Raw genomic sequence first — 12,500 nt, forward strand, 5'->3', positions numbered from 1 at the left:
CTGTATTTAAACAGAGTCAGCACACGTTCCAACTCATTTATATAAGGTTGAGAATTAGGTGGTTTTCATTTGGGTCAGTGATGTTTTAGTGTCCATGTGGTTTAGTTCAGATTTAAATGGTTAAGATGTGAAAATAAACGTATGAATAACTTGCACACATTCTTCTTTTATGGACCCAGCATCAAATTTCTGCTTTTAATCCATTTAGAGAGAATATATTAGAGGATTATGGCAAAAATGTCTAAGTGGTGTAACCATAAAAACTTTGTACCAAATAATTCAACTTGCTTAAAAACAGTAAATTGTCAATAAAACACCATATCAACTAGTTTGGCATGATCTTACATTATAACTTTATATTAAATAAAGGTAACGGAATACAATTGTTCTACATATTACATTTACTCTGGTAACCATGGAGACCAGGAACCTGACTGCTTTACTTCTTTCCTATTTTCTCCTCTTCCACCTTTATCGTTCCTTCTTCTCTCTTTCTATTCTTCTCCCATTATCTTTCTTTTTTTGTTTCTTTCTTTCTTCTTTCCTCCTTTCTTTCTCCTTTATCTCGCTTTCTTTTCTTTCTTTCTTTCCTTCTTTCTAGGTGGATAAAATATGTAATATGTATCATTCTTTTGTGGTTACACCATTTGACATTTTCAGGAGCATTCAGTCTTACTTTTGGTAAAAAATGGTGCAAATGTTATTTCAAATGATATAAAACCAACAAAAATACTAAATGTACATTTTAACAAACCTGATGCTGCTTTTAAATCTAGTTTTTAACATATTTTTGAACCACTTATTTGCCACTGACCCATAAGATGTTTTAGAAGAAGATTTATAGACAAATAAAAGCCCTCTTGTAAGAGCTGCTCTATTTAAACCAGTGTATGAATGGCATGACTGTAAGTTTCCCCATTCATACCAGTAACAGGTCTACTGGTCAGACTGGTATTTTCGAAGCATTTTTATTCTGCTGGAACGCCGCCAAACATTCACGCTAATCATTAACATGACAATAGAAGTTATGAAGCTGCTGCTGGATCAGACTGAGCACAGCCTTCACACGCTGGAGACTGTTCCCGTGGAAACAGAGGCGTTGTTGCTAGGATACGGGCAAAGAAGGGTATTTATTCAACCCCTCCCCACTCCAACCCCTGAGAGGCTAATCAAGGCAGCGTTGAGGAGCGTGTTCGGGGCTTTTGTCAGCGTGGAAGGAGATGAGTAAGAGAGAAAAGATCCAGAGTTCAGTCTGAGAGACGAAGCTGCTGGATGACGCTGAGTTTTTACATCTGATTTTTTTTGTGATGTAAATGTGAAATGTGTGTTTTCTACATCTGAGTTTTTTTTACACCAGTTCTCACGAAGCTGTCCTGATATTTAGTCTGAGCTGCTGCTGTGTTTTCATTTTAGTGCTGATGTTGGTTGATGATTAACAGGTCTGAAAGAAAAGCCTACAGGAGACGACACTATACTGTTGTCCTCGAGTCAAGGAAGGAAGGGAGGAAGAAGGAAGGAAAGGAGGAAGGAAGGAAAGGAGGGAGGAAGGAAAGGAGGGAGGAAGGGAGGAAGAAGGAAGGAAGGAAGGAAGGAAGGAAAGGAAAGAAGGAAGGGAGGAAGGTAGGAGGGAGGGAGGAAAGAAGGAAGGATGGTAGGAGGGAGAAAGGAAAAGAGGAATGGAGGAAGGAAGGAAAGAAGGACAGAGGAAAGAAGGAAGGGAGGAAGGTAGGGGGGAGGAAAGAAAGAGAGAAGGGGGATAAAAGAGGAAGGGAGGAAGGAAAGGAAGGAAGGAATGAAAGAATGAGGGAGGGAGGAAGGAAGGACAGAAGGAAGGAAGAAAGGGGGATGGAGGATGGAAAGAGAGAGGAAGGAAAGAAAGAAAGAAGGAGGGAGGGAGGAAGGACAGACGGAACAGTCAAAACAGACGGGGTCAATTTGACCCGGGAGGACGACACGAAGGTTAAACTGAGCTGAGGGAGAAACCGCGACGTGTAATCGCTTTTATAGGTTTGCGATAATAATAATGAGGCCAATGTTTTTAATTGTCCTGCCTAATTTTAAAAACCTATCATTTAAGGTCAAAGGTCATCCTCCGCTCTACCTGCTGAAAGCGGAACGGCCCGCACTGAACATAATCATCCAACCACTGCTGCTCCATCTCCTCCAGCTCCGCCTGCAAATCCTGCTGAGGACACGGAGTCACGACCTCCGGCACACGCTGGTGGGGGTACAGCTCGCACTCCGCCCCCGCCCCCCCGCACGACCCCCTCAGCGGGACGGGCAGGGTCAACGACAGGCTCTGCTCCAATTTGGCTTTAACCAGAACCGGGAGCTTGCTGCCCCTGCGAGGCTTCACCGGCCGGTACTCCCATCCCTTCAGGAGGCTCAGCATCACCTCCAGCCCAGAAACGGAGCTCTCATCTTGGGTTACATCCCTCCTCTCTGCAGCCTCCTCTGGTTCTTTCTCCGGCTCCGTCTCCTCTCTGTCTTTGTGGTGCGGCTGCTGTGAGCTCACGTCCACGGCGGTGTGCAGAGAGTCCGCGGACGATGCCGGGCTCAGACTGGTTCTGTCACACGTGGTTTTATCGGCGTCCAGTTCGACGGAAGCGGACTCAAACGGGATGGAGGAGATAGCTTCTGATTCGGTTCTGGTGGCGTCTTCTTGCCCCGGAGCTCCTGTTGAGTAGCGTGTCGACGGGCCGCAGGATGTGCTCCTTTGTCCGACCCTCCGAGGAACCTTACACACCGCTTCGTAGTCGGAATCTGCCACTCGGAGCGCCGCGCATCCTCTGCAGCGCCGCGGCTTCTGACCCGGGATGGGGTCCGCTCCGGTGCATTGATGGACGTGATGGTGTTGTTGATCCAAGGCTGGATCTTCTTTATCAGCCCAGGACTCATACACAGAGTACACCAGATCATCCTGCACCATATCTGAGTATCTCACTTCCTGCAGGTCTGATAGATCCACTATCGGAGAGTCTTCAGGCGCCGCCTCCACCGCGGCGACGACGACCGCTACGCAGGAGCCGGCCGGTGCCACGCCTTCGTCCTCGGCGTTGTTCTTCCGGTACATCCCCCCGATGCACTGCCGCAGCCGGTCTTTCTCCAGCAGCAGCTTGTGCAGGCGCTCCAGAGACAGCGCCTCCACCCGGGCGATCACCGTGTCGAAGCGGTACATCCGGTCCAGCATGAAGGCGCACTTTGAGCACGCGAACTCGCCGCGGCCATCCCGGCTTAGCTCGCGGCCGACGGCGTGAGACAGCAGCACCTGCAGGTTGAGTTTGGCGGCCGGGTGGAAGATCCATCGGCGTTGGTTCCCGCAGAGCTCGCGGGCGCAGATCCTGCACGCCTCCTTCATCTTCACCACGTCCAGCATCACAGACGGAGAGCGTTTAAAATCAGTCGCAGTGGCGCCTTTTAAAGTCTGTTTCCTGTGTCGTATTTAAGAGGTGAAATCACACCTATGCAGAGTGGCTTCAACGTGATTCAGTTGTGTTCAGGTGTGCTCCGAAAATTCGAAAAAAAAAACCTTCAAAAATCAAACTGCACTGATTTTAAAAAAGTCTTAAGTTTTGTCGTTCTTCAACTTCCGTACCTCATGTTCCAGTGCTAATCCTGAGCTGCCATCACATTAAACTTAATTATTTTCAAGTAAAAAGACCAAAGATTTAACTTAAAACTTAAAATTTCCAACTATTTTAACAAGACTGCTCAAGAAGATCATGTGTTAAAGCAGAAAGCTCCAGAATAGCTGCTAAAATGTTCCAACTTCATCAAAAGAAATTCACTTTTTATGTCAAATCTGGATTTTAAAGATGCTGTTTTTGCATTTTTTTTGCATGTTTGCATTCCTTAGAGGCTTGAATCAAACATGTGACTGATCTTTAATGATGCATTAAATCTCTGCATCGACACTAATCGATCATATGATATTTTAATCCTTTTTTTCTCTTGGGTCACATGAAAGAAGGAGACGCAGCAGCAGCAGCATTACAATCTCTTCATTTCATTTCTTTACGATGAGAGAAATGAACCAAATGCCGACTTGACACAGTGATCAGCTGTTCTCTGCAGAGCGGATGTTGTCTGATTGTCGCTGTCATGAGTCTCATTTTCACTTCCTCGCTGCAGAAGAGGAGCACACACACCGATCCGTGCTTAAATCCGGTCCTTGAGTCCTCCGGTGGCTGCAGAAAACGACCCTCCTCTGATGTCACTGCTGTATTTTCTCTCTTTTATAAATCAATGACGTCTCTTTGCATGTCAGCATCCCTCCCTCGCTCGCTCTGCTGCAGCTCTTTACGACCGGGGCACGAACGCAGATTATACCCGGTAATCAGCTCTCATCGGCGGGTTAGATTAGCGAGAAGGTCCGCCGGTGTGTCTCCGGTTCCTCCGGTGCTACTTTGTGTCCACCGGTACCGGAGGATGGAGGGAGCGGCTGTCAGACCTTCGCCGGTTTCATAACGAGGCAACGTTGACAGAGAGCAAAGATCGTCTATGAGAGAAGATGCTTCACTCCGCAGCTTTAAATCTGCACTCTGTGAAACTGGACTTTATCCTCCCATTATTATAAAAAATAAACAACTTCCACATGCATTGTAGACTTTTAAAAAATATTCCTAGATTTTCATTGTGTTTTGTTTTTTTGTGTTGTTATTTTTATTATATTATTTTTATTTTATTTTATTTTTTTTTATTTTTGTGTCATTTTGTTTGGTGAGTTTTGTGTTATTTATTATTATTTTATTTTTTTATTTAATGTTTATTTCAAATCTTTTTTATTTGTTTTTGTGTCATTTTGCTTGGTGCGTTTTGTGTTATTTCTATGTTTTTTTTGGTCTTTTTAATTATTATTTTATTTATTTATTTTAGGTTTATTAATTTTAAATCTTTTTTGTGATTTTGTTGTTTATTTTTATTTGTTTTGTTTGGTGTGTTTTGTGTTATTTTTATGTAACTTTTTTTTTAATTATTATTTTATTTATATTTTATTATTTATATTTTATATATGTTTTAAATACATTTTTACTGAGAAAGAAGACTGTAGATTTTATCCTCCATCACTTACATTGTAAAACAGAAGGAATAATTATGTCAAGAAATACATTTTAATGTTCATTTGGGCTCCTGACATGTTTTAAGACAAACTTAATAAACTTTGAATCTGTCCTTTAAACTACAAAGAGTCAGTAAACATTATCATAAATAAAACTAATCAGGTAAAGTATGAATACCTCATAAACTGTATGAAATATAGCTTTAAGAAAACTGTCTGAAACTACATTCAGAGTTTTTGGTTCCTGACATCAGTGGAGGAGTGAGACCTCTTCCTGCTGGTTGGACTGAACCATTTCTCAGAAACATGGGGGTGTCCAGAGTCCTGCCCCTTCATGCTCTGACTGTCTCTTTTTTAATAAACTGTTCAGTTTTCATTTCCTTTATTACTCATAAATATAAAAAACATTAAAGGGCCAATCAGTCATTTTACACACTGATGTTAACAAACTGTAAACAACATAAAAACTGTTAATAATCTACTTTTACTCCACAGATCAAAGGTAGTTAGTTATTAAAAGCTTTATGATGCAGCTGCCAATTTAACTTGTATTTATATGTATTACAGATTATGCCTGAAACAGATATTGTTCAAATAAGTATTTTATTATTATATATTTTAATGACCTGAAAGCTTCTGTTGTACCTTATTTCTTTTCCCCCTTTAATTTTCTCACTAGATTTATTTTTATTTTCATATATTTAAATCAGTTTTTTATTTATTATTCATATGCATTTGTGCATTTTTTTTTAGTGTTTATCACTTTTTTTCACCTGTGACTGATTAGTACTGAGCCTGGAGATGCTTATTGTCACCAGTTTGATGTATATATGTATTATTTTTATTGTAATGATAATAAATATGTCATGTTAATATCATTTTTTGAGCCATTTTCTCATAAAAAATGATTAAAGTTTGATTATTACATCTCCTCCAGTGTGAGGATTTGCAGCTTTTTTTGGTTTCTGAGATAAAATCAGACTTCTGCTTCTTTCAGTGTTTAATAGACCAAACATTTTAACAAATTATCCATTCATTCATTCATTCATTCATTCATTCATTCATTTCATTTTCATTCAGAGGAGGAGATAGGAGGGAGGAAGACGAGGAGGAAGACGAGGAGGAGGAGGAGGAGATAGGAGGGAGGAAGAGGAGGAAAAGGAGGAGGAGGAGGAAGAGGAGAGAGGAGGAAGAGGAGGAGGGAGGAGGAGGAGGAGAGAGGAGGAAGATGATGAGGGAGGAAAAGGAGGAGAAGGAGGAGGAGGAGGAGGACGAGGAGGAGGAGGAAGAGGAGGAGGAGGAAGAGGAAGAGAAAAATGAGTTTTTACTGGGAAACATTTCATTTGTCTTCCCTCCAGATCACTGATGTCATAACACTGTGTGACGACTTGTTTAATTCAACCTCTGTGTGTGTGTGTGTGTGTGTGTGTGTGTGTGTGTGTGTGTGTGTGTGTGTGTGTGTGTGAGTGTGTGTTGTCAGTGTGGAATGAGTTCATGATTTTCTCTCAGGGGTCTCAGCCCGGCCTTCACAAGAGTCCCTCTGACGGCAGGGAGTAGGAAGAGGAGGAAGAGGAGGAGGAGGAAGATGAGGAGGAGGAGGAGGAGGAAGAAGATGAGGAGGAGGAGGAAGAGGAGGAATAGGAGGTGGAAGAGGAGGAGGAGGAAGAAGAGGAGGAGTAGGAGATGGAAGAGGAGGAGGAGGAAGAGGAGGAAGAGGAGGAGGAGGAAGAGGAGGTGGAAAAGGAGGAGGAAGAGGAGGAGGAGGAATACGAGGTGGAAGAGGAGGAGGAGGAGGAAGGGAAGGAAGGGGAGGAGGAGGATATAGGAGGGAGGAAGAGGAGGAGGAGGAATACGAGGTGGAAGAGGAGGAGGAGGAGGAGGAGGAAGGGAAGGAAGGGGAGGAGGAGGAGATAGGAGGGAGGAAGAGGAGGAGGAGGAGGAGGAAGAGGAGGAGGAAGATGAGGAGGAGAAGGAGGAAGAGGAGGAGGAGGAAGGGAAGGAAGGGGAGGAGGAGGAAGAGGAGGAGAAGATAGGAGGGAGGAAGAGGAGAGAGGAGGAAGAGGAGGAGGAAGATGAGGAAGAGGAGGAGTAGGAGGAGATAGGATGGAGGAAGAGGAGGAAGAGGAGGAAATAGGAGGGAGGAAGAGGAGATAGGAGGGAGGAAGAGGAAGAAGAAGATGATGAGGAGGAGGAAGAGGAGGAGGAAGATGAGGAGGAGGAGGAGATAGGAGGGAGGAAGAGGAGGAGGAGAGAGGAGCAAGAAGAGGAGGAGGATGAAGAGGAGCATGCTCTTCCTCCCCTGGAGTGAGTATCAGTGCATCACATGACCCTCGAGGAAAACGCCCCTTAAATAAAAGCTGATGTCATTTTCAGTAAAAACCCTTCTGAGCCTTTTTTCCCACAGTCTTCATCCGTCTTTCATTATCTGGGCTCGGATGTGCTGTTGATACAACTGCTCTCACATGTGATTTGTTTTCTCCCTTTCTCTCTTTTCTCTTTTTTTTCTTCCTCTCCTCTGACACATTTGTCACCCCTCTTAGACGAGACTCTGGAGACACGACACCAAAACACTGATCAAACACAGAGGCGTGCAATCAAAAATCAATTAATCCTAATCAGAGCCGAGTGCCAAACAGCGCCGACAGACGGCTGCCCGCCTGTTTATTTTCCTCCGAGTGGCAGAAATAGCAGCGAGTGACAGCGCAGAGATTAACGTGCTCGCAGACAGAAGAGGTGTCTCTGTGTGTGTGTGTGTGTGTGTGTGTGTGTGTGTGTGTGTGTGTGTGTGTGTGTGTGTGTGTGTTGTCAGTGTGGAATGAGTTCATGATTTTCTCTCTGGGGTCTCAGCCCGGCCTTCACATGAGTCTCACTGACGGCAGGGAGGAGGAAGAGGAGGAGGAGGAAGAGGAGGAGGAGGAGGAGGAGGAGGTGGAAGAGGAGGAATAGGAGGTGGAAGAGGAGGAGGAAGAGGAGGAAGAGGAGGAATAGGAGGAGGAAGAGGAGGAATAGGTGGAAGAGGAGGAGGAAGAGGAAGAGGAGGAAGAGGAGGAATAGGAGGTGGAAGAGGAGGAGGAAGAGGAAGAGGAGGAAGAGGAGGAATAGGAGGTGGAAGAGGAGGAAGAAGAGGAAGAGGAGGAAGAGGAGGAATAGGAGGAGGAGGAGGAGGAAGAGGAGGAATAGGAGGAGGAGGAGGAAGAGGAGGAATAGGAGGTGGAAGAGGAGGAGGAAGAGGAAGAGGAGGAAGAGGAGGAATAGGAGGTGGAAGAGGAGGAGGAGGAGGAAGAAGAGGTATAGGAGGTGGAAGAGGAGGAGGAGGAAGATGAGGAGGAGAGGGAAGGAAGGGGAGGAAGAAGAGGAGAGAAGAGCAAGAAGAGGAGGAGATAGGAGGGAGGAAGACGAGGAGGAAGACGAGGAGGAGGAGGAGGAGGAGGAGATAGGAGGGAGGAAGAGGAGGAGAGAGGAGGAGGAGGAGGAGGAGGAGGAGGAGGAGCTAGTAGGGAGGAAGAGGAGGAGGAAGACGAGGAGGAGGAGGAGGAGATAGGAGGGAGGAGGAGGAGAGAGGAGGAAGAGTAGGAGGAGTTGGAGGGAGGAAGAGGAAGAGGAGAGAGGAGAGAGGAAGAGGAGGAGGAAGAGAAGGAGGAGGAGGAATAGGAGGTGAAAGAGGAGGAGGAGGAGGAAGAGGAGGTGAAAGAGGCATTTTTCTTTTTCTTGTTGCTGAGCCAAGTAAACAAAGCCTCGTTCCCCCCTTTTTCTGAGCTCGCTGCGGCTGCGTCTATGTGCTGCTATGAGCTCATTATCATCACAGCCGGCGTCAGTGAGGCTGAATTAGCAGAAATATTAACTGTAGAAAATGTGTGAAGTGTGAAGCTGACTGTGCTGTGTGTAAAACCTGCTGCTGCTAATATTAGACAAAGCAGCAGCAACACAAGCTGAGGTGATATGAGGGCAGGATGGATGCTTTTAATGGGAGGAACTGCCAAATTTAAGGCTTTTTGACTTTTGACAGCTGAAAAACCTGACATTTGATGACTTAAAGTGATGTAAAGTGTCCCAAAATGCACAACATTTAGAATATATTAACCCTTGCATACTATTTGGGGTCAAGTTTAACCTATTTTGACATTTGACAGCTGTACAAACACCCCAAATGTTCTTTTACCATGATATTTGATGACTTAAAGTAATTTAAAGTGACTTAAAGTGGCACAAAATTAATATAAATTTAAATATTTTAACCCTTACATACTGTCCAGGGTCACGTTTAACCCATTTTGACATTTGACAGCTGTAAAAACACCCTAAATGTTCTTTTACCATGAAATTTGATGACTTAAAGTGATTTAAAGTGTCCAAAAGTGGCACAAAATGCAACAAAATGAAAATATTATTACACTTATATACTGTCCAGGGTTAAATTTAACCCATTTTTACATTTGAGAACTGTAAAAACACCCTAAATGTTCTTTTATCATAACATTTGATGACTTAAAGTGTCCTAAAGTGTCCCAAAATGCACAAAAAGTAGAATATTATAACCCTTACATACTATTTGGGGTCAAGTTTAACCCATTTTGACATTTGACAGTTATAGAAACACCCTAAATGTTCTTTTTACCCTGACATTTGATGACTTAAAGTAATTTAAAGTGTCCAAAAGTGGCCCAAAATGCAACAAAATGAAAATATTATTACACTTATATACTGTCCAGGGTCAAATTTAACCCATTTTTACTTTTTAGAGCTGTAAAAACACCCATAATGTTCTTTTACCATGATATTTGATGACTTAAAGTGACTTAAAGTGTCCCAAAATGCACAAAAAGTAGAATATTATAACCCTTGCATACTATTTGGGGTCAATTTTAACCCATTTTTACATTTGAGAGCTGTAAAAACAACCTAAATGTTCTTTTACCCAGAAATTTGATGACTTAAAGTGACTTAAAGTGTCCCAAAATGCATAAAATGTAGAATATTTTAACCCTTACATACTGTCCTGACATCTCATAGAAGTAAAAACACTCTAAATACTTTTCACTTTTAGCCTGAATTTTGATGACTTTTCCTCATGTGACCCAGAATATGCAAAATATGGAAATATCTCAAACATTTATGTGCAGATGATTCAGTATTTGAGCCATAATTCTTCATAAACACTGCAGAATAAAAGTGTCTCTGCTCTCTGAAAGCTTCATTAAGGATTAATCTTCTGTGATTGATGAGGTATTCATGAATAATTTGTAATGCAGACATTTGGTAGAGACTACGCAGGGAATGTGTCTGAAAATATAACAATTTGTCATGTGACCATCGCAGAATAAAAGGAGGAATTGAAAGAAGGACGAAGGGAAGAACAGACAGGAAATTGTAAGAGAAAAGAAGAAAAGAAGGAAAGTAAAACTCATCACAATTATGCCTGAAGTGCACAAATGTACTTTTCACCTTTAATTGTGTCACTGTGCAGTTTAGGTAAGTCACCACTAGGTGGCGCTGCCTCTTTATAATGAGAGAGGAGGAAGAACTGAGACTTGTATGGTGTTTTATAATGAATGCAAACTCAGCTCATCCTTATTAAAAAGTAAAAAACAAGAAAATAAATAAAAATAACAAGAAAAAAATTACATTTAAAAAAATAATCAAAAAAAAAAAAAAAAGCAAAGTAAAAAAAAGTCCTTAATAAAAATAAATAAAATATTTTAAAAAATAATCAAATAAAATATAAAAACCTAAAATAAAAAAGTCCTTAAAATAAATAAAAATATTAAAAATAAAATTTTAATAAATAAAATAAAAAACAAATAAACCCAGCCTCATCATTAATAAAAATTAATAAAAATATTAAAATAAATAAAAAATATATTAAAATAAATTCTTTAAATAAAATCACGTTTCATCCATTATAAAAAAAAATAAAAAATAAAAAAAAGTAAATAAACAAAAAAAAAAAAAAAAAAAAAATATATATATAAAAATAAAAAAATAAAAAAACATATTTAGCTTCATCCTGTCCTTCTCACCACCAACAGCAGCAATGATCCAAAGCAGTGTGTAAATGTGTTTTCTCTGAGCTGTAATTAAAAACAGCAACCAGGTGCAGAGAGTGTGTACTGTTATAATAAATAAAATAAATAGAAAACAATCTTACCTGCAGCTCTACTCGGTGCTCATCGTCACTCTGCTGGGAAACAAAATGAAAACATGTTAGAAACTAAAATGTGTCTGTTTTAAATAACAAAAATAACACATTAGATGCATTTGTGTTGAGTCATTTCCCCCCACAGCCCCAGAAATAGCAGCTGCTCTATCAGGTAGCAGTACAGTATTTATCAAAACCCAAAATAACAGCGAGCTCTGCCAAAGTTCCACTGACCTACATGTGGAAATAAAAGCTGCTTGCTATCTCAGCCTGGTGGTCTGACTGCAGTCTGAGCTCTGAGGGAAACTTTAGAGTTTATACAACGATGGAAATCTAAATTATTCCGTTTTACTCCAAGTGGTTAATCTTCAGGATAAAAACGCTCTGTTTTTAGCTCTTAAACTGCTTCAGATTAACCCTTTACATTCTGTTTAAGAGCTGTAAAAACACCATATATATATTTATTTTAGACAGATTATTGACCTATTTACTATGTGACCCACAGTTTACAAAAATGGAAATAAAATTCATATACTTTCATAAGTTTTTGTGCAGCTGATACACATTTTTGTATATGCAAATGTGCAAATTCGACCTGTGTTTATTAAAAAAACATATTCTATTAAATGTTCTCCTGGACCATAAAATACTGATTTATAATCAATGTAATCAAACATGTATTAATGAATTTATGAATGTGAATTGATAAAGAGATTTAACCTGGAGGAAAACTGAGCAGTTTCATGTCTACATGTTTTGAAATGACTGTAAGATAAATAATTATTGTATGAATTCAGACTTATTTATTAATAATTTGGTGTTTTTTCATGTGTTAAACATCAACTTTATACTTTATTTTCCTGTTGGCTCTTCCTGAAGTTTGTTCCTTTTTTCCTCTTTTAAAAGGGAATATCTGTATTTAAATGTATTTCTTAATTTTAGTCTGTCAAACTCATTCCTGAAATCATGAATAATTAGCCTTTGGGTTAATTCTGGCATATTTACAGTACAGTAGGTTTATTAATCTACACTGTCCCTGAGAAATTAGCTAATAAAATAATATTAAAATAAGTAAAAATCTGAATTGTACTGCATGATGTACACACACTGTATGTTTTCATATACTGAACACCTTTTAAAGAACTTTGTAATCCAGGTTTTGAAATGAAATTTACTTAAATTACTTTTACTACATTATTAAGTTAAGTTGATAGAAGATTACCCAGCATTAGCTTAAATAATAATAAATAAACAGCTGGTTGCTGCCTCCCAGACTGAATATCTTTAGATTTTTGAAACACATCT

At 40.7% G+C, this 12,500-nt stretch overlaps 2 protein-coding genes across 2 annotated transcripts in view; both read right to left on the reverse strand.

The window, feature by feature from the left end:
* Nucleotides 1-12,500, reverse strand: part of LOC133985329 (myomegalin-like) — a gene marked incomplete in the record, with an annotated part of 108,642 nt that overhangs the window by 4,031 nt on the left and 92,111 nt on the right. The window contains 1 exon segment of the mRNA XM_062424940.1: nucleotides 11,217-11,237. Coding sequence (XP_062280924.1) covers nucleotides 11,217-11,237 — 21 coding nt within the window.
* LOC133985337 (uncharacterized) lies at nucleotides 2,025-3,376 on the reverse strand. The gene has a single exon (XM_062424951.1). The coding sequence runs from the start codon at nucleotides 3,374-3,376 to the stop codon at nucleotides 2,069-2,071; it is 1,308 nt and encodes a 435-aa protein (XP_062280935.1). The 3' UTR covers nucleotides 2,025-2,068.

The sequence above is a fragment of the Scomber scombrus genome, chromosome 8, assembly GCF_963691925.1.
Source record: "Scomber scombrus chromosome 8, fScoSco1.1, whole genome shotgun sequence".
In the NCBI taxonomy this organism is placed as follows: Eukaryota; Metazoa; Chordata; class Actinopteri; order Scombriformes; family Scombridae; genus Scomber; species Scomber scombrus.